Source organism: Periophthalmus magnuspinnatus, chromosome 7, assembly GCF_009829125.3.
Source record: "Periophthalmus magnuspinnatus isolate fPerMag1 chromosome 7, fPerMag1.2.pri, whole genome shotgun sequence".
NCBI classification, from domain to species: Eukaryota; Metazoa; Chordata; class Actinopteri; order Gobiiformes; family Gobiidae; genus Periophthalmus; species Periophthalmus magnuspinnatus.
In genome coordinates this window covers 22,551,193-22,574,575 of record NC_047132.1, presented here as the reverse complement: position 1 = coordinate 22,574,575, position 23,383 = coordinate 22,551,193, and the positions used below count along the sequence as shown (strand labels likewise).

The following is a 23,383-nucleotide window of genomic DNA, read 5'->3' as shown; positions in this document are numbered from 1 at the left end:
ATTCTGGGTTCAATTATATTATAAATTATAAATAGACATTTATACAATAATTTATTTGAAGGTGTGGCAGTCTTTTTTATCTGATATAAATGAGAATGTGAAAAATGTGAAAGAGTTACCTGCTTATGGTAAATTTACATAGAGTGAGCAAGTAGGAGTTAATTGTCTACAGATACCAAAGTTATTTATTTGAGTTAAAAGGTATATTGAATATTACAGTAATACATGTTTTTCATGTTTAAATTATATTATATTCATATAACATTTTATTATATAGTAGTTTTTAAATTGATTAATCTTGTTCACAGTTGTACAGTCTCTTTTGATTTGATGCTTCTCATTCCCTGTGTCTACATGGTTGTGATTGTAATCTCTCCGGCACATAGCTTTAATCCTCATAAATATTGAATATTTAATAACTTCCTCCTTGATGGAGCATGACACCTGGGCGGGCCACCCTCCACTGCATCAACGTCCCACCGGAGGGGGTTGTTCTGGCTGTGGTCTTCAATTGTGAGCCTGCTCTCTAAGTACAAACATGAATGGGAACATATTTTACTTTTGATCAGAGACTATTAAAATGCAGTAAACTTCTAGTGCTTAATAGACTGGCGTGTGGTTCCTAATCTGTGGTGTAGCTTTGTTTCATCATCAGGTCAGCTGTTTGCTAGAGCTGAATTTGAGGTGTAGACTATAGCTGAGTTATGATACTGGCCAAATTTGACTTAATGCTACAGTTACATTTAGGGATGTCAAGATTGTTAGGTCCATGGATAATCGTGATTATGCAGGTCATAATATAATCGTAAACTATACTAAATAAAATATTAAAATTGTGACCTTTTCAGAAGAAAAATTAAGTTGTTTCAGTTTAATTTCGTCTGCATTGTGCTTTTTTATGTGGCTATTTATACAATAACTTTACTTTTGCATTAAGAAAGTCTGATTTCAAAACATTGGTCAAATAGTAGAGAAGAAATAATGTATCAGAATGAAAGACAATGAAAAATTTCATTTTTTTCTTGTGTCGATAATTGTGAATAAACCTTAAATTGTGATGTTTCTTCTCACAATAAACACTAAAATGTGATATTGTGATATTCCTAGTTACATTATAGATCATCCTGGTTATTTAGCTTGATATATTCTATTTTATTCATTAGAACAGGTTTGGTCCTTGTCTAGATGAGGTTTTAACCTGTTTAGTCCTAGATTATTGCCTGTCATGAGCAAGCTTTTAAGTCCTGGTTTAGTCCTGGTCCAGTCTTATGCCCTGCTTTTAAGACCTGGTTAATTCTTTGATATATCTTGTTAAGACCTGGTTTTAGTCCTGTTTTAGTTTTAGTTGATGGATGTTCAAGCATATAAGAATCTCAGGGCTATTGTACAGATGAGGAGGAAGCCTTGTGTATATTGAATGTCTGTGAGTGTGAGTGCTGTATGTTTTTCATTTTTACAGTCTCACCGCTGCAAGTCGAGCCACGATCGTAATGATGGTCGTCAGTACGGCTGTTGCTAGGTAACAATTACCTGACTGTGCTGCTGCTCCAACAGAGGGCCATGCATGTGCAGAGGAAAAATACAGCTACAGATAATGCATCCTGGGTCTCCTCCACTCTCCACTACATTCTTTGCTGTTATTATCATATAGATTATTTTGCACTATGTCAGTAATATACTATGTACTGAATATTGCACGTTTTTGGTTCTGTCTCATGGTTGTATTTATAGCGTAGTAAGTCCATCCGGGGAAGAGACCCATGTGACACAGGATGATGTCATCGCAGACCACACCTCAGGCCACGCTCAACAACATGCTGCTTCCTCCCTCTCAGATCCAACACTCTTGCTGTGCATCATAACAATGTACTGTACAGCTATGTAACCAGTTATATGCCTCTGAAATTGGTTTAGCTTTATTAAACAAATGCAGTATTCCCAATGCACAAAGAATGAAGACTGTATGTAATAGCAATCACCAACTTATTTTTTAAATCTGTATTATCTATGCATTTGCACCATTACCTATCATGGATAATCCTAATGTGTATATAATGTTTAAATGTAGATTCCAATCAAGCGGGTTTTTAGGATGGTAAGATTAATTGCAGTATTATCATATTGCACTTTAAATTGTTTTAACTGGTAAACGTGCTAAACGTCCGTTAAAAATTGTACAGGCCTACTACTCTGCTATATCTCTTTGTCCATTTCATTTGATTTTCATTCATTCTAATGGAGTGGCTACCTGCCCTGTCAGCAGCCACAATGACAGTGCCATTCTGAAGCCAAGAGGAAGCCCAGTGCAGTGATCAGAGGCTCACAGGAGGCAGGGCACTTCCCCCTGAAGAGCCTGCCAGCGCTCCCAGACAGGAGGATATATTTGTAGATCATTAAATGGCCCTAAATGCGACACTGGCGTGAGAGCCAGCCCTGACCATCTGGTCCCATTGTGCGCGCCCATGCTTTGTTCAAATGCAGCCAGTAGCATCAGCACTTCTCATTGGTTAGATACTTCACTAAGGCTGGGGTCTCTGTCCAATCGGAGAGACTTTTAACTAGTTACACCTGCCTCTGAGGCTTACTCATTAACCTATTTATTGTACAGTGTGAAATGGGTGGAATGTTTGTGATGGTTTGTATGCAGATTTTTTGTTTGTTTTATATATTTTCAGCTTAAAGCTTTAATTTTGTTTTGTATGTATTTTGTTAAACATCTATTTTGTAGCTAGTCTGTGTTTTGCACGCTTTCTTACCCATTCACTAAAGAATGTAAATGTTTTCCAGGTAACAAGCTGAACAAGGATTTGAAGCACTACTTGAACCTGAGGTTTCAGAAGTCTTCCCCAGATCATGAGCTGCAGAAAATCATCCGAGCCAATCTTTATCGCCACGCTGTGCCTTGTGAGTACTAATATAAGTTCTGTTCTGTGGCTTCCGGATGAGCTGATGGGTCACTACTTGATGACTTATCACCCTGTAGTGTCAGAATACTTTTATGACACCATTGATAAGTTGATAGAACTATAACTGGAATCTACTACCTGTCCAGTTGTTATGTTCCCAGTGGCTGAATGTTGACCTCGATCTTACTGGGCAGCTCTACCATTTCTTGTGGTACTTGTGTCATGATTAGGTTGAAACAATGTCAGTCATGGATTACAAGCTAAAGTCTCATCCACAAAGTATTTCACAAAGCTCAGAATCATTGGTCAATCCACAATCCTACTTTTTCATTTTGAATACTACAGTGCTGGGTGTGATGGGTGTGAGTCTGTTCATTAACTCTAATATCTTGGTGCACATCCGTTAGCCCTTAGTTTTATCTGCGTTGTGTTCTTTGAGTGCTTCGCTGACTGAACGAAGGACCATGAGACACTGGTGACCACTGGATGCACTTTGACTGGTTGTTCTGCACAAATAAAAGAAAACACAAATCCTCATCACATGTAGTCTCTCCATGCACACAGCTCATCAGTCCCCTCCTCAGATAACTGCACAGCTCATACAGTGCATATACATTTGACTACTTGCACATTTTTAACAAAAAAAACAACAACAAAACATTAATTATAATATTTTTAAATGTCCAGTGTAACAATCTATGAATGCAATGCACATGCCTGCACAAATACAAATCCTTGTCACATGTAGTCTATTCATGCATGCAGCTCATCAGTCTCCTGTTAACGGGCAAACACTGAAGCTAGTTCTCCTTCTCTTCTTATACATGTGGATGTGTAAAAGATTATCAATCATGCTTTAACATGATTTTTAAAATATTTTCAGTTCCTAAATACCAAAATAATATGATTATATTGACTGCTTACTTCCTCAGATAGCATTGTGCGGATTGAGGGAAGTGCAGCATGCAAGGCACATTAGTTCTTAAAGTGACAGTACAGACAAAATGTGCAACTCTTAGTACAAAGTAGTAATAAAGGAAATAGGCTCAGACTTGCCTTAAACCATGAAATAGCCATAGAACATGGAGTAAAGTGAAGAATTTGGTGATGTTCACAAATAAAAATAAAAGTAATTTCTCCTTGATTACATTCATCCCTCCTGAAATTCACCAGCGTCCTGAACATAGTCTACAGGATCTCAAGTGTCTATTACAACAATATGTCACAAGCAATTGATGGGCCTAGTCCATAACTCAGCTGAAAAGTTACCTTACATACAAGGTTCAGAAAATAAAAGGGAGATCAACTCTCAATATTCCCCTTAGGCAAATGTGATGCCTTGTACACCACACAGAACTTGGACACATAAAGGTGTCTTCTAGACACTTAAAATGTAGCCAATGGCAATATAAAAAAAAACATTACAAGCAAAAACTCTTAGGCTACAAAAACAGACTGAAGCTTGTCACCAAATAAAGCAGATGGGCTTCTTAAATAAGGCACTTGAAGCATTGGCTCCATCAACCTGTTCACTGATTTCACTAATTGTCCTACTCAAGTCCTCACTTGGGTACTGCACCCTGTGCTTGTGTCGAAGTCAGTGGAACCTGAAGTCAGTGTCTTTGAGTCAGTAACAGAGTCATGGTCAAGTAAAACTAAATCAGCTGGACAGTCATTTGGGAGGCTGGGCAGGACAACACTAAACTGAGTGTCCTGAATCATGTAAAGCAGAGTTGGCCATGAAGACATCATGACTCAGTAGGGAAAAGTCAGTATCACTGGGCTCTGGAGTGAAAGGAGGTTTTCTTTTGTGTCCATCTGCATTGCTGATTTTCTAAACATGAATGTTGTGGTTTGCATCAACAGCAGTGTACACTTTAGGGATGGGACGATATTAAATTTTAGACTCACGATTATCGTGGCCAAAATAATCGCGATTAACGATATTATCGCGATAGTTATTAACCTGTTAACGTTCCGACGGCCCGGGCCTACTTTAAAACTTTATAGCAATGTACATACACTTCTGCGTCACCCGCACAAACAATCTACACATCAAATGAAAGCTGCGGCGCTCATCTTTCTGGATATGCAAACCATTTTCACCTGCAATCACCACAGTGCTGACAGGAAAGACGTTTTTGTAGAAAAGTGTGAATCTGGACTTCACTTACCATTGAGCGCTCTGGTTCTGTCAAACATCAACATATTCACACAAAGTTGGTCTCATTTGTTCCGTAAAGGTCCAGAGAATATAATCCAGTCAAGAAATTATGTCCACAAAATAAGATCCTCCATGTCCAATCTGCTGCAGGAAAATACTCCAAATATGAAATCTGCTCCGTCACTTCTTTGCATTTCTTTAGTCGATTTCAGGCATAATAAATTTCTGACAGCGCCAACTTTGTTCCCCAGTGCTAAACACACGTGTTAGCTTGTGATTGACACCAGTGTTGGCCAATAAGGTGGGGGTTGTGGGTTACTGAGCCCGCAGACAGCGAATCAGTGCTGCAGATGACTGAAAGTTTACGCCCCACTCTTCCCCTTGTAGAATCAACCAATTATATCACACACATTTAGTGACGTTTTCCCCTTACAGCCAATGAGCAGCGGGACAGGATGATGTATCACATGCCATGGTTTTCCGTAAAAAGACGTACCCGGAAGAAAATGTGTACTCCTCAATGCCATGCTGGCGAAATGGAACGGTCCTTGTTGCGCCGGAAGTGACGCAAGTGCCCGTCGACGAACACTTAATTTTTTTTAATTAAGGCACTTTGGTGAATTGGGAAACGAGTGGATGCAGAAATGTGTGCATAATGGCGCATTTTGCGCACTGTTGTTTTGCGTTTTAAACATGACGAAACGGACAAACCAAAGGGAGGACGTGATCGAGGACACTGTGGATGTTTGTACAAGTTAAACTAGAGGCATCTCTGACCTGGAGCGGTTCATGGCAAAGATTAAAGATCCCACAGTGGACTCAGGAGTAAAGGACCTTATTTTTTGATGGATTGGATGCTGTTCTCGATCGGTAAGCGTGGTTTATTCTGCTATTGACGTAATTGTACGTAAAATATACCGTGTATAATTGTTAGCTTTGCTTCTGTGCATATAGTGCGCATTCGGACCATGCGCTCTGACACAATTGTGTTCAGCTGTATGAATTAGACTTAATTTGTCTATTGTTTAAAAGGTGTTGTTTTATTCTGCAGTTTGCATTAGTGTAGGTAAAAATCTAAGATGTGCACACATTAGCGTCTCATCTGTGCGCACGGGTGAGGCGCGCACTGGTACTGTGGAGAGTTACGGATCAGACTTTGTTTATTGTTGATATCTGACAGAATATAGTTCAGACATAGATAAGCACAGAAGCTACAAGTGTCATTGCTATGTCAGAGTGGGCAAACACCACAAACTAACATCTAAACGTTGTATTGGAACTGGAAACATGAGGCAGTGTGGTGCCGTAAAGGCGATTATAATCGTGCGCGATGATCGCGATTATTAAAAAATGCCACGAACGATTAATTGCGGACCTTATTTATCGCGATTAACGATATTATCGTAAATCGTCCCATCCCTAGTACACTTATCCCTCCATTTTATCCAAGTTTCCTCTTTCTCCTTTATTTGCGATCAAAACATGATCTCCAACTGACAGGTAAGTGCCCATTTTTTGTATTGGGTGACCTGGTGTTGCTATTCAAAGGCATGCTTTTGGGCAGTGTCCATGGCTCATTCAATCAAATCAAGACAGTGACATAAAAGTCTCTAACAGTGAGGTCACTCAAAACTTGCTTAAACATAATGTCAACTGGCAATCTCAGGACACAATCAAATATTAGGAAAAATGTCACATAGCTAGTGGTTTCATGGATATTAGCATTATAAGCAAAGGTGAGGGTTTGAATCTGTGGGGCCACTGTTGTTTTTCTTTTGGGGACGAGTCCTAACCATATTACACAAGGTGCAATTAAAACACTTCTCATAGGGCAATATTCAGTAGTATGGGTCTTAGCCACACCAGCCAATCTGAGAAGCTCTGCTGTGAAATTGCTTTCAAAATTTGTGCCCTGTTCTGAATGAACCCTCTCAGAAAATCCATAAACACAAAAGATGTTATCACACGGTTTTCTACCAACATGTTTAACTGTCTGGGCTAGTTTTGTAAAACGGTCAGTAACCTTTAAGATGTCTACAGACCTCTGCTTGCCATCTTCTGCTGACCAAAATTCTGTACAAACTGCCTCCGTGGGAGCAAGGTTGTATACTGTCAAGGGGGACTCAAGCAGAAAGTTTGGGGGATTTTCCAAACACACATCTGGGGCAACATTTGATATCTTCGTGCACATCTTTTTCAATGTCAGGCCAGGAAAACGTTGACTTGCCAGCAAAAGGGTGTGGCCATGGCTGCGGTGACCAGCCATGTCATGGAGGCCTGACTGTGCTTTGTCTTTCAGATTGTGTGACAAAACGTACTGGAATTGATGACGTTTGGCCATAGAATCACATACCACTACAGAACATTGCTAATAACTAGCCTGTCCCATTGCTTCAATCTGAGCACCTGGGCATCTGCACCAAACCTTTCACACCTAGTTTGTCTTTTTTTTTTTTTAGCTGTGACAAAAGGGAACACTTAGTGTTAGCGAGATCTTGCTGCTGGCCTAACTGAAGGTCTGAGGTAGACAATACTGGAGTACTTGATCACATGACAGCTGCTGCACATGCTGAGCTAGACTGACTGCTCTGGACTCGGCTGCACTAACCCAGTCACTGTGGGACTGACAAAAGGCCTTAACCTCAGCTGCATTGCACATGACTTTGTTTGACATAAGAGCTGCTGGACTGAGGGCTTGGGACTTGCAGCAAACTCTGAAAACATCTTGCACGAATTGCTCTCCTATCTCATCTGTCTCTTGAACTAACGAGGAGTAGTGCTCTGACAAATGTCTCTGACCAACAGCTTTAGCAATCTGCCACTACATTGCTCTTTCCTGGCAAATGTTTGAGCTCAAAGGAGTAGGAGGTGAGCTTTGACACTCAGCGAATTTCACATGCACCAAATTTTGGTTTTGTTAGAAGAACTGTAAGCGGATTATTATCCTCCTATACAGTGAAATACTGCCCTTTCAGCCAGCGACTAAACTATTTGCAAACACTCTACTTGAGAGCTAAGAGTTCAAATCTGTGGGTTGGGTATCTCCGCTGTGAGGACACTGAGGGTCTTGCTTGCAAAAGCAGCAGGTCTGGCTTTAGTTTCACCCTTGGGCACTTGAGAAAGTACAGTGCCAAGACCATCCAGGGAGGCATCTGCTGATAGGACAAATGGTTCTTCAAAGTTAGGATGGGCAAGCACAACACACTCCAAAAGCATTTTCTTTAACTGCTCAAAGGCTTTAACACACTCATCATTTCAATCTGCAGGGGTGAGTTTACGGAAGGTGTCCTGTGACTTTCTGCTCTTTGCAAACTTGCCTTTTCTCTTCTGACCAGCAGTTAGTGCGACCAAGGGCTTTTCGATGGAGGAACATTTGGGAATAAAGTATTGGCAATAAAAACTGAAGGTGAGCTGCCATCCTCTTCCATTAGATTATTGACTTTCATGTTTGTGATCGTCTCAACTTTTGAGGGGTCCACAGAGACACCTTTATTATCAATAACATGGCCAAAGAACCCTACTTTCTCTCTCAGAAAGTGGCACTTGAGTTCTCCCTGAGTCTATGGAACACACTCTGGAGTCTCAAAACGGCCCCGCTTTCCAAAGGGGCAAATATGAAGAGATCATCCAGGTAGGAGTAGTATAGCAGTGTATTTCTTGTCCTCTTCGTGCAATGTTTTACTATGAATGTTTATACCTAAGTGCCTAAATACCAAAATATTATTATATTGATGGTAGAAAAAGTTGTGCTTACAGACAGTATGGGCAAAATGTGCAACTCTTACTACAAAGTAATAATAAACTAAATGGTCTCAAGCTTGCCTTAAACCATGAAATAAACATAGAACATGGAGTAAGGTGAAGGATATGGTGCCATTCATAAATAAAAATGAGCGTGTATCTTTTTGGTTACATGACCTATTTGTTGTTCAGCTCATTTGCATAGTTTCAATAATTTTGCATGGTTGGATCTCCTATATTATGTGTCCTAGTCTATAATAGTGCATACAGCTAATACTCCTTATAATATAATATTGTAATACTATGATAATACTAATAAATAATCAGGAAATAGACATATTTACTGATTTTGAAAATGCTTGACTTTTTTACATAAAATCTATAATAACATGCAATTCACTTCTTCCTCCCTCATTGATGTAGGGAGGGACAGTACATTGTAACATTTTTCCGTTTATTTGCACTTTCACTCAATCTGTAGGCTGGCTGTGGTCCTTCTGCCCTGCGTCATGTGACCATTAAATCCCCCTCTGAGCTCCCCCCATGCTGACCGCACTGGGATTATGATGTTCTGATATATTGAAAATAGACTCCTGCCTGATTATGTGATGAGTGGGCTGAGCTTTCACAAAGAGGGCAAGACACAACGACACAGCATACAGAGAACACAGACCAAAACTACAGCCAGGGCATATTATCTGTACTTAGTCAGGATCAATGAAATGGAATGTACTGAAATGTGTGTTTGTTAGTTGAAGTATGCAGTGATAATGCTATGGATACAGTAGACAGAATGAAATATTTATGAAATGCATTGTGATTATTTGTAAGTATTATTTCATCACAAACCATGTGGTCTTATATTAGATATAGATGCGGCAATCTAAAACTAGGGCTGCGTGATTTTTTAAAATCATTTTATTGTGAGTTTTCTGCATTGTGATTGAGATTAGATCTGAAATAAATGTTTCAAAAGTAAATTACTATTAGAAGTGCACATTGTAAACAACAACAATACAGGTACAAGATTTTTCTAAAGACAGGATATTTTGATATTTGCAGAGAACATTCTACTATTAAAATAATTATGATTTCATAGTCAACTTAACTTAAACTTCAACTTAAATTGCAATTTTGATTTAATAGTGTTCTGGTATTGATAATTGTTTAAATTAATATCTAGTTTTGGTGCTAGTTTTAGCATCGATTATCTGGGAATCCATTTTTGACAACCATATTTTCATTCATGTTTGTGCAGAAATAATACAGGTCTGTTTTTATGTCACCAGAGAGAATCAGCTGTTGCCTTGCTGGTTATTTCACCATGGTTAAAACCTGAAGCATAAATAAACATAATATATAATTTGCCTCTGCTGCTGTATTTGCACATTTGAGTGATAACAACTTGAAACAACTCAATTGTTTTTAAAAAGTGTATTGAAAAAATTAGATTTTTCATTCAGTTCTCCGCCAGCAACATAAAAGATGCAAATGTCCAATGACTGAGCGATGTTATTGTTTAGTAATGTTTCTGCAGTGAATGAATTGACTTTGTACTTGTGAACATCTACAATGGCTGGGTGTGAATGAGCTGCAGGGAACCCAAACAATTAGTGCAGAGTGTCAGAAAAACAAGCGCAATGAAGGTAAACCATTAATCTCTACAGTAAGACAATGTGGGAGTAGAAGTAGAAGACATGAGACAGGACCTATAGTTTTTTTCACTGCACAAAGAAAGTACTACATTCAAAATGTGCTTTATAATTTAATTTGTCTTAATTTATAAAGATACATTGTGCTTGTGTTTGCTATATAGTTACAATCTATGACACTCATGTCATAGATTGTTATAATTTGAACAATTTAAATCACAATATTGATTTAAAATGAAGTAAGTACAGAGTAGTGGGCATATACCGGTGGCTGTGAAAATAGGGGTTGATTGCAGCAAAGAGTATAAAGATTATTTAGAGATGCATGAATCATGCTCTATATAACTTTGAGAGGGGAAATGAGAAGGGGAAATGACTATAACAAGGTTAAAAGCTCTAAAAACTTCAGTTTGGATAATAGCTCCACATTATGTCAATTTCAGACGAAGGGCAGAGGCCTATATGAATAAAAATATCAAAATTAATGTCAGTATTTGTTTGGAATAGGCTCCACAAATTTGCTGTATTAATTCTATGGCTTACAGCCCTTTCAACAGACAACAGTCACATATTTAGTTTTGAATTATACCACCATTTTCTGTAGCTATTCGGAAAAAAAAAATATTTTGTTATGTCATGCCAACAGAGAAGACACTTTGTGCCTATGAGAATTTATACTTGGGTTGTGTTGTTACATTGGACATTTCGTAGAACTCATATGCTAACCAGCTCGGCCTTGACGCAAAGTACTTTAGCCCAGTGGAGACCACTTTGGACTGGTTTAGATTATTGGACAAGAAATATCACGCACTGACGGACAACAAACCTGATCTATTTTATTGTCCTCAAACGCTCCATCGCTTTGGCATATTGTATCTAATCTCTCTCGCCATGTAATCCGATGTGCCATACGTGTAAAATGAGATGTGATGATTTCTCTGTCACCTTATATGCAGTGATACTATGCCCTTAACAGCAGGCATAGATCTGCCTACAACACAATACTGCCCTGGTCCAACACGGAAATGTTACACTGATTACACCTCCTTCTCATTCTGTCCTTCTTTCATACATACCCCTCCACCCCCCTCCCCCCTCTCTCAGTCACACACATGCAAATACAGCCTTGGCATGACACTGCAGAAGAACAAAGCAGCAGGCAAATAATAAAAGGCCACACTCCTCCTGGTCCTGTGGCTGTTCCTTTGTGCTGCTGTACCCCCTCCTCTGTGACACATGAGTTAGATTCAGACAGGTGCCATAGTCTGCTGCTGTTTCTGCTGTTGACCCCAGATTTTTTTTCTCATTTGTGTTTATAGGAAGAACACACTTGGACCCCATAAACCCTGCCCCCATTCACTGTCTTTCTTCACAACTGTGATATTTTAGTCCTGGTAGTCTGCTACTGTCTTATCTGATTTAATATTGGTTTAATCCTGGTTTAGTACTCTTTTAGTTTTTATCTGTTCTACCCATATATAGGCCATTGACTCTTCCGTATTGACTGAATTGGGCCAGTTATGTTTCTTTGTTTTATTACAAAAGTAGTGTATAAATAGGAAACCCATCAGTGACCCTCACAAGATACTTTGATTTTATCTATTTTCTCAATTTATTCAGAAGAATTTAGTAAAATATGATATATGTAACAAACACAGAAATATTTAAATCAGATTCTTAGCCATTTTACCTTGAACTACCCCCGTCTATGCTACATATTGCTATTATTGTTGTGTGTGGCACAACGTGCCAATGTAACAACTGATCGAGAAGCTGCTCTTGTGTGGGATTCATTTAGCCAAATCTACAGCAGCTGCTCCAAAGGGGAAGGACAGATACAACAGGACTGAGTGATGTGATAAGAATCATCAAGCAATTATGTTTGTGACAATAATTTGACTTTGTATATAAGCAGTTCTTAGGGTTAAAATGAGACCAATGTGTTCTGTTTGTGTGGAATTATAAAGCCTTTTTGTGTGCATGAACTAGGAAGATAGGGTGGTGCGCTGTTAGCATGCTAGTTGTTGTTAGCATTACCGTGATTTAAAAACTCTGCTCTGGTCTCTAAAAGTTGAGAAAAGTGATGCGGATAATTAGGATACTAGGAATGCAAAAGGTAAGCGCACAAAAATGTTACAATGAACTAGTTCTATTTTTCACAGTTTTTAAGACTGTAGAAATCTGATCCAACTAATCCAATTAAACATAAATGCTTCATCACAAATAAGTCTTGGCCATAACACAATATTTACTTTCAAACTGTAGGAGGTATGTTTTATAGAGTATTCAATGTAGGTCTGTGCACTATTATATCCAATGCCAGTGCCCATTGCCTTCCTTAGTACTTAGCTCTCATACGTTGGGATTGCTTCATCTCTCCAGCTGCTACTCAAGTCGATGGTTATATTGCTCGCGTTATCCCAGCATTGAAGCCTCCCTCCTCCCCCCACCTGATTGCCCCCCCTCCTACACCCTCTCTCTTCTCATGAAAACCCCTAGCCTCTGTGTGTCAGCGTCCTCCTGCCATTCGCCTCGTCTCTCCCTGTCACATTCGAGCTGCTGCCTTCTCCACTCTCTCTCTCCCTCCCTCTCTCGCTATCTCTTCCTCCTTCGCTTCTCGTCATCATGTGGACATCATTGTTTGGAGGGGAGACTGGATTTTTCCTTTTTTTAAACATGAAGGATTACTATATGATTTAGAGGCTACTGTTGGAAACCACAATCAGGCAAGTGTGGATTTTTTTTACTCATCGAAAAACCGTGTGTTGAGTCTATGTGATGCTGTGTATATGTAGGCTAAGGGAATCGGGGGAGGTGGGGGTAGGGGTGGGTAGTATTATGAGAAGGGGGGTGGTTGAAGCACACTTGGAGCAGGCACGTTCAACCCAGAGGGACAGATGGCCAGCTCCGCCGCTCTCCTATTTAGTTCTTCTAGTTCTGCTGCAAGGCTTTACGTATGGGCCTGACCGCTAGTGCAAAACAGAACTCCCCTTTTCAAGAAGCTTGAGATACGGCTGCGTTCTTTGGCTACGTTTGGGGAGAGGGGGTGTGAAGAATGGACAGGGGTATAGGCGAAAGGTAGCGGGGAGGTGGATATTATCAGAATGGTAGAGAGAGGAATGCTGTGCTAGGAGGAGTAGTTGTGGTTATGGTGTTGTTGGGGGGGGGGTCATCGGACGCGATCGCATGGAGGTCAGGTCCAGCTGCTGCTCAGACAAAAGGGCTTCTCTTGGTGGGGAGGGGGGCACAGACCTAAGGGGAAGCGTGGCACTCCTAACCATTGTGTGTGTCGCTGCATTGCAGGGTGCTGCTGGGGAGCCTCATGCTAATGACGGCCATTCATTCTGGTAACGGATGAGTGGGCCCCAGCCTCCCTGTGTCTCTCCAATGTTCACACAAGCCACTGTTTATATGTTTGTGTTTGAGAGTGCATGTATAAGGCAGGCTGCAGGTTGATTCTTGCAGTAAACGATGACAGGGGAAAGAGATGGGCATAAGGCTTAATGGCAGAGCTAGGCAAATATGTGTTTTTGCATAGTAATGGTGTAGAAAGGCAGGTGCAGACTGGACTGGTCTGTTTATGTGCAGCTTGTATCAAAATTCCAACTGGCTAGATTTAATGCTGTCTTTATAAATTAAGTCACATTTTAAATAATACATCTGCACCATACAAAGCACAGGCCATCAACACCAGTGTATTGCTCATGTGACCAGCTGCTGGAGGAAAATGGTGGTCTCTGATGGTTTTGTTTATCTCCTACTGGCCCATCGAAAATTCAGGTGAAGATGCTCAAATTAAATATAAATAAGAAAACCAACACAGTACCACAGTATTCTGTAAGCCCCATAAATCCCAATAAATTTGTGGTTTTCAAAGCATGCTAGCTACGTTGTTGCTGTTGATAACAGTCTTCCCTCTGAGGAATGAACTGTGTTAATTCATGGAGAAAACAAGGATTCTCTGTTGCGATCATGAATGTTGTTACTGGGCTCGTGTGTGAGTGTCTTGTGATTATTTGGATAGAAGATGGTATGAGACACACTGTTTACTGGGATAAGTGCCTCCGAGCTAGTTTTGTCAAAGAACTCCACTTGTGTGATTAAACTACAGCGGATGAATGAATATTAGCAAGCATAATACTTGAAAACATGATATTTGATAGATTGTCTGATTACATTATACACTCAAACTACATCTTTCCGGCTGTCATTAAAGAAATATTGTGTGTTACGTAACTGGTATCCTTGTTATGAACAGGATTGACTTATGCAATATGTGTTTTACATTGTATTTCTCTGTAACCCTCAACTGTTAATCAGCATTCATCTGAGCAGCTACACTTCTGTGACTTTAACCATTTTTTTATGAATGGAATACATAGTAATGACATAATTTATAGCAATTCATTTCTATTCGTTTCTTTTCTGCTTGTCGCTATGGAGATGTTATTGCTTTTACCTGTAATGTACCACAATATGACATTAACTATATCTACGGAGACAATCAAGTGATTGCCGGTCAGATCTGTGGAGAGGCAAGCCCACTTGCAGGAAAATGCTAAATGTTTTTCTAAGCTATTTTTCAAATATTCCTGACCAAGCAGTGACATCTCCAGGGAGGCAGAAGATGACCCTCACCAGAAAATGTTACATAGCGTAGCTTTAATTATATAGTTAAATGTAGATTGAACTCAGGGCTTGTTGTAACATTTGACCATGTGTGAACCCAAACAGCAGTCCTATCTTCTGGGTCAGGGTTTCATGGTCAGCTACATGGGGAATGATCCATGTCCATACAGGTAGGCCTGCCCTGCCAGCACTCAGGTAAAACCTTCTTTGGCCCGTTCTTAATCTCTCTAATGAAGTCTGTTGGCTTTTCCAGCACTGTCAACATGTAGTAGCATACAGTAGCTTAGCCAGCAACCAGGTCTTTTTCTGTCCCAGTGAAAGTGTATTTTAATCTTCTAAATCACTTTGACTTAGACAGACTTATTGATCCAAAGGGGAAACCACTTGGTCATGATAGTTCCATTGCACAGAACCTGTAATTACCAACATGTTCTGAAGTCTATGACTTATGTTAAATAGTCAGATCAAAGATTGAAAAGATAAAGAGAGAGAGAGAGAGAGAGAGAATAAAATATATTTAGATGTATTAGGGCTGTAAAATATGTCACTATTGAATTAAAATAGCAATTTAAATAGGCACAATTAACAAAGACTGCAGTTATTTAAGTGACACAATATCCTTTGCAAACGACTAAATATCCACTTCTTTGCATGTATATTTAATACACGGTAGTCATGTATTAGTTTTAACAATTTATATTTCATTATGTAAAATATAAACATTAAATAAATTTACACTATGCAAACAGGTCAGTAATGAAGTGAAGGTTATCAGTTGTAGAAGTGGGTTGTCATTCAGCTGATTTGAGAACGTTTATATTACCCTTGTGATGCTGAACTTTGACCTAACCCACATGAACCCAGTGCTCACCCTGCTCACCCTGTCATGAGATCTGCTTGGAGTCACTGTTAAGTTATGTCAAACATTTTCTTCAGGCTAACCAGAATGCTAACAAAATATCCTAACTTTGGTATTATCAGTCTTGAGTTAATGTCATTATAGTGCAATTGTTTATGTAGAAATGCTACTTATTCACTTACATTCCATGCCCTTTTGCGTTGTTATTACTGCCAAATTTCTAAACTTAAGTAATGTTTATGAACAGTAGTCCTGTCATAACATCTACACTGAAAAAGCATAGGATTTTGCTGTGTGTTATTGACACTATTGTTTACAATGCCACTGCAACCAAACAATACGTTTTATATTTCATTCCTTTTCATATATTTACATTCTGTATTACATATATATTACATATACAAGTTCACAGTCACATTGTGAGAAATGGATGAGAATAAAGAGGCAGATAATAATCATTCTTGCTATATTTTGTATAAGATTTTGCCAGAAATAGTTGCTTATCCTTCAGCATATCTTCTAGATAATTGTTTTTTTTTTCATTATAAAGTAAACTCTATTATAGTTGTAATCATAATAAGAAAACATTGTCTTTTTAACTATATATGATGTGTATAGTCATTTGAGTATATTGGCTTAACATTTTTAAACATTGTCTGGATGTCTGCAATTCTATTTTATTTACTGATATTTTTGATTTGATTGTTTTGGTCTTGATAATTGTGACACAAAATGTCAATTTGGTCACATGCCTACTTCATATAGTGCCATATCATGATATTTCTAATACTATTGCCTTCTTAATGGCAAAGATAGCAGGCAGAGGGGAGGATGAACACAGGAGGGAGGGAGAGCAGTGGGCGGGAGCATGCAGGGAGCTGTGAATGTGAATAGCTCACATTGGCTTAGCCTGGGAGTGGGGCTGGACCCATCATTCGCTCCGCTTGTGGAGCTTTGAAGAAAAACGGCAGCTGCCTACTCGCCTGCCGCCTGCCTGGGAGCCAGCACCGCGGAGCAACGGACACCCAGGGCTGGTGTGGATGTGCATGGAGCGGGGAGGGCACTGCCTGGATCCTGCCTGCTCTGGTTTATCAGGATGAATATGTGTGGGGATTAGCGGAGCGCACAGACGAGAGAGAGGAGAGAGCTGTGGCACTAGCTCCAGCAGCAGCAAAGAGGTAATTCTCTGACATTTACTTGTGTTCTGAGGAGTGATGTCCTCGCTTCCGGATTAGATTGGAAAAGATGTGGGTGGAGAGGATAGACAGAGACAGAGAGTGGTAGAATCAGGGAGCAGGTGATTTTGTTTTTGTGAGCGGACAGGCTGTGTAGCAGAGCAGAGCGCTGTGTGTTGTTGACGTTTGTGATGATGGCGGATATCCGAGATGTTAACTTCAGGTTTCTACAGCTATTGACCCTGATTTTGTAACATATTGCTTTGGCTCTTACTGGTCTCCTATTCTCTGTGAATATTGTACCCTTTTTAATCATTCAGATCTTGCCTGTCCTATTCAATATGCAGAGAAATAGGTGTAAGAGAGAAGCTGCAGTGTCCTATACCAGCTTCATCTTTATGACATTTTGGGCTAATGATGCTAGATTGTGTGTGTGTTTGTGTGTGTGCTTGGGCCTTCCCATTCATTTGCAGCCCCCGCCCTCACCCATTCTTCTGTCCCATGCTGAAAAAGGGGGAGTGCAGGAGGTGAACAGCAGGAGAATAGCAGCCCGGGTCTCAGCTGTGAGGACTGTTGTGGCGCGAGCTCAAAGAATGGCCTGTTGTGTGGGTTAGCAGTAGCAGTATTGTGTGTCTAGCTTCACTCTCTCACTCTCCCCCTCTTCTCCTATGTAATGGTTAGGTCCATCATCCTTCCATTCAGTAGATCTCAGCAAGAAACCAGATTTAGTTTAGATTTAAAAATGGCCAAGACGAATGCTGTGGGAAAGTAGAGTGCTGTTTTGTGTTAGTGGCGAAAGCTTTAGTTTGATATGGCTCCATAAGTGCCCACAACATAAAGCCCAATTAAGACATTCACATGCTTCAACTAAGCTTCTAGTTATGCTTTATATTCATAGAGGGTTTTTAGGGCAACATCAACAAATGAGACAGTTGTGGTATTTTTTGGAGTGGTTTGTTATTTTCTATAAGATGTTATGTAGATATAGTCCTCCAAATTTATCAGCTACTGTTAGTCATTATCAATATGGCAGCAAGTTAGCCAGTATTATCATGTCCCAAACTTTGAACAGAAAGATTTACCTAAGAAGTGGAATCTATCGTCTAAACCATAAAAGTGTGAAAAGCAACAGACGTATTGTTCAAGCTAGTAGACAAATTGCTTGCTGCAGCTATCCACTAATAAGTAAAACCTAACTGAATGTCAGATGTACTGGAATATACTGTATACAGACTGTAACCATAAATCAAATAAAATAAAAATAATATATGCTTACATTTTGGTACAAATGCTAACAATAACCCTACGTGAATTCATTCCACTCTCTGGTGTTGTATTGACGAGGAGGATGCATCTGGGCTGAAAATGCACGACACGCGAGTTAATTGAAAGCACTACAGCATGACGAGCTTTTACCATCACCTTACCCTGAGATAGAAGCAGGGCATGCGGCTATTTGCTTAATCATTAATCGGAGGGCCCCAGCTACATTGATTCTCCCTCTGTTCCCCTTCATAAATCATTATGCTCTATGCAATCCCTTTAATGGGGGATGGAAGTGCTGACTGAAAAGCCACAGTGGCCCTAATACTCACCTTACTGTTCAGGTCAGATAACCAGGATTGAGGAAATAGTTGTAGGCCTATATGTGTTGGCTTCAGCAGTGGCTAAGCTAGCTTTAATGTAATGTAAGGAGTCTGTCTAAATTTCTGGACTGTATTTTGACTGAACTTGGCTTTGATGATGTGAACAATATTATTTTAGTAAACTTTTTGCATGGTACTATATATCCTGTGTTGTACTTTCAAACACATTATTATTGGTGTTCTGTGCCTTTTTATGTTTTTGAATAGCCATCATTCAATGTCAAATGTCATTGTGATAAGGCAATATTTATGAAATCTTGCCATATCACTCAGTATGTCAATTATAATGACACTATAGGGCACTACTGATCATAAAGGTGGCATAGCAATTTTTTTTACCATCTTATTCATAATAACTTCACCACAATGAATATATCATCACATTTTACAATATTCAGAGGCAGAATTAAGGTGTCCCACTACTGCTAACAACAACAACTAGCCTGCTAACTGTGTAACCACCAGCGTTACTTCCGGGTTTGTGGCCAGTAAACAGGTTTACTGATGCAGACTGTACTCAGCTATTTTATGTTGACCTGCATTTATGTTATATTTATGTTATATGGATACAGTTCCTTTAAAGGGCCGATAATACACTGCTTTCTGATCTATGTTATAATGTTGTTTCCTCATCAAAAAATATACCTGACGTTTCATTCACATATGTTTAACATGCAAACTCTGCATATTTAGGAGTTCTTCTCTCAAATGGAAAGCACTCTGTTCCACCTTGTGATGTCATGTGATAATACAGGAAGGGCTGCATTGTGTTTTTAAACCTCATACACTTCACTAGAACCTCTTGAAAATTTCAGCCCTGGAATTGACAATCTCTAGAAAACAAAAGGTAAAAGGTAGCTGTTAACTTGAAATCTACTGTTCCATGACATCTTAAGGTAAAACAGAGCATTTTGAGCTTTGGAGACCTTGTCATACTAATTAAAAAGGGTTACTCAAACAGGCGTGAATGAAACGAAACACAACTCCAGATGTGTTTTTGATAAGGCAACATTCCAACATGGCTTAAAGCTCACAAGAGTCAATTTCAAATAATAAGACCTTTAAACTAAAGCCTATTCTAAAACAGATTGCCCATGATTATTACGAAAATCACACTGTAATGGATGCAGATGGCTGTGCATATCCATAGTTTGTGGTTGCGATGTTGCCATCATCTGACCAGTGTATTAAGGGAGTACTTGTATAGATGAGGCCTTAAAGTGCTGGCTCAATCAATGCAGCTCCGGTAATTGGCTTAGAGGCCCAGGAGAGTTGCCTGCTAACTCCCAGTGTGACTGTTTGCTCGTCCTGCCCCTCCTCAGAGCTGCTGCTGTCTGCTCAGAAACATGCACGTAATGCACCTCACGTCACCTCCCAGCCTCTGTTTTCAAAACACACACCACGCCAAGTGTTTGTCACAGAAACACACCAAGATTTGTGCTTGAGACTGGCAATATGGTCATTTAGAAGAGATCAAATATTGGCACATACTTTTTTATTTTAATTTAAGCATGCATACTGTATATAGGGTAATAAGATACAATAAGAAGATGCAGTGTTGTATATTTCCAGTAATATGTGGCCAGGACCCACTGTGTGTTCAATCCCAAGCATGCATATGTGTCAAAAGGCATCCACTATAAAATCTATACTTTAAATTAAAATATGTAAGTGCACTAAAATGGAACAGCTTGGTATATCCATAATGCAAAAGTTGTAAGGAAAGAAGATTGTGGAAACCTGGCCAGTATGTTTATATGCAATGTATCTGACTTAAATCACATACGTGTCACATCATTAACCGTCATTTATACTTTTTCTGTCAGTATTATCAACCACATGCAAATTTCAAGATGTGCAATCTAAAACACATTTTATAAACTGTACTAAAAATGTAAAGTATTTTCAATATATAAGTATAGTACAGTAGTACAGTATATTATAACAATGACTCTAATGACTTCAAGAAATGGAAATAATTTCAATGAATGTGGGAAAATTGTGATAATTCAAAGCAAAATACTGGATATTCTGTGCATATTAGCTTTGGTTTGTGTGTCTTGCTTTTCCATAGTACTTATGTTTTTGTAAACCATTTATAACACCATAGATCAAATATACCCAAGATGCCGCAAAAATACTATCTCCAACCACAGTCACCACTTCAAAGATGTTCTTATACTTACACTTATACTTATCTTCTTGAGAATTTACTCCTTAACTAAATCTGTACATGGCTACAGTCTCCCCTCTGTCTGAGCCTATGTATTCCCCTCCTCTTCTTGTGAGGTCAGTGATGGGGTTGTTCTGGACACTCGGGGGTTAAACCTGGCAGATGTTGTGTGCTTTACATGTGTGTCAGTCTCAGACAATAAGCCCAAAGCTCAGCAGACCATCAACAGCAGGAGAGCGATTGAGAGTATCAGATGTCACCAGGCCTATTGTTAACAGTGGGGAGGGCACGCTTTCACCTGGATTTGTGTAACATTATCATAGAGGAAGCAGACAGCATGCACAAGAAGGCACGTTGGGGGGAAAAAGATAATTTGCATCTCTGTTAACACTTCCTGGTAAGCTAGGTTTGGCAGCTAGCAGAAGCCTGGACAGTGGGTCATGTGACAGAGGAGATAGACAGTGCAAAGAGGTATTGAGGTTATCTTGGCCTGAGGTGGAAGTGGAGCGAGCACAAGCCGAGGTCAGAAGAGGGCACCAGAGCAAGAGCCAAGAATAGAGTCGAGTTAGTGAATACATAGAAATAATGAAATATTTACAATTGAGAAGTTAATGTGAAGCAGTGTTCTGTCTCAGACCAAGCACAAGACTGAATGAGAAATTTGAGTTGAAAATTAATACAGTTGTCATGGAAACAGAGTATCAACAAAAAAATAGAAGCCAGGTTAAACACTTTGTAAACCTTTAGTCTGTTTAAAATGCTACTTCATCAGAATGTTCAAAATTCCCGAATGGAGGTCAAAATGAATTTGGTCGTGATACAGTCTTTTTAACAAAAAAAATATCCACAATGTTTAATTCCCATGGTAGAAATGTCTATTTCATTTACAATGGAAGGAAAAATACTATCCTACTGTCAACATCTCAGTAAGCTTTCAGTGAAACCTAAAAATCAAGTAATCGTAATATCATATTTAATACACACATGAACAAATAATGTACTAAACATGTTTAAACTGATATCATTTACATGTATCTGAGTGGTTTAGAATAGAAAAATATAAATTAAATGATCACAACATTATGGATTTGTTGTACTTGTCGATTTTGCTGTCTGTCACAGTTTTTATATGCACTGCACAGGTATATCCATGTATGCTCTTGATCTTTTTTTTTTTTTTTTTAATCTCGGTTTTCCATTGAACTGCATAGACCACCTGTCTGCCTACAGGCCAAAAAAGCCACGTCTGTGCAAACAAAGGGCTAAGGGACGTTCAGGGGTGTCTTGTAATTTATCATTGCTAATAAAATGGTTAATATATAACCATGCTTTTGCAAGTGCAGACAACACATTTACTGAGGATTCCTTTTTGTTGGAAGTACATTTACTTTTCTTTATAACAGGGCAGACCTAAGCAAACCAAAACAATGAAACAACACAAGTGAGTTATCATCACTGATTTAAAATTAATGTGCATTGAAACATGTCTAATATTCATATCAAAATATCATGTCTAGTATTTTTGATCAATGCCTTTTGCACTGCCAAAGATTATCTATATTCTTGCTGTACGGTTCCTAAACTTGAGGAGGATGAGTTTGCCACTGAAGGTGTAAAAGAGGAATCCACTCATATCAGCAATCTTTGGATATTTGTGATCCATTTATTGACTCCAGTGCTCAGGTACATAATCTTAAACAGAATAAAATCTAAAACTAGAAATATATAAGTGCATATACAGATCAAGCACCAAGTTTAACAGACACAGGTATAATATATCACACTAAACTAAAGATTAGCACTTGTAACCAATGTTCCCTCTAATTTTTCACGAGTCTGAACAAACACACAAACTCCCTGAGCGGTCCCATGGACCACTGTGAGCAACATCAGACGTGCACACTGTGGTCATGCTGCATCGCATCCATCCAAGTTAAATGGTTTATTAAAAGAATCAAATTACCGCATTTACATTTCTGTTATAAGACTTTTGATTAAGTGCTTTAGCCACTTATACAATGAAAATGACAAAAATCTTGCTCATGACCTGTGTAGTATGTTAATGCTATTGGAAGTATAAATATTTCATTTTAACTATGGCAAAACATGAGCTTCCAACCAAACCAAGACAACTGTAAACTCCAATGTTGAAAACACACTTAACATTTTTATTATAAAGCTCTGACTTGTATTATGAGTATAAGCCATTGTGTGAAGCTTTTGCTGTGCACTGAGTGAGATTGTCCTACTGTGTCTGGGAGACAGTCCGTTAGCTCTTTTTCAGTATATGACACGATCATTTGATTTTTACAACTCATAAACTAGTGACAGTATCAATGACCAACACACACTGAGAGGAATCTGTATCTGCACACCCAGCTGCTCTATTACTTTACATTTATACATCATATCAAAACACAATATATAATGTGTATTTG

The 23,383-nt window shown here is 39.1% G+C and overlaps 1 protein-coding gene across 16 annotated transcripts in view; it reads left to right on the top strand.

The window, feature by feature from the left end:
* LOC117374120 (membrane-associated guanylate kinase, WW and PDZ domain-containing protein 1-like) overlaps nt 1-23,383 on the top strand; it is an 86,910-nt gene that overhangs the window by 20,274 nt on the left and 43,253 nt on the right. For all 16 annotated transcript variants that reach the window (XM_033970291.2, XM_033970290.2, XM_055222849.1 and 13 more), the window contains exon 2: nt 2,788-2,904. In XM_033970291.2, the coding sequence (XP_033826182.1) occupies nt 2,788-2,904 (117 nt within the window). The remainder of the gene's footprint in view (nt 1-2,787; nt 2,905-23,383) is intronic.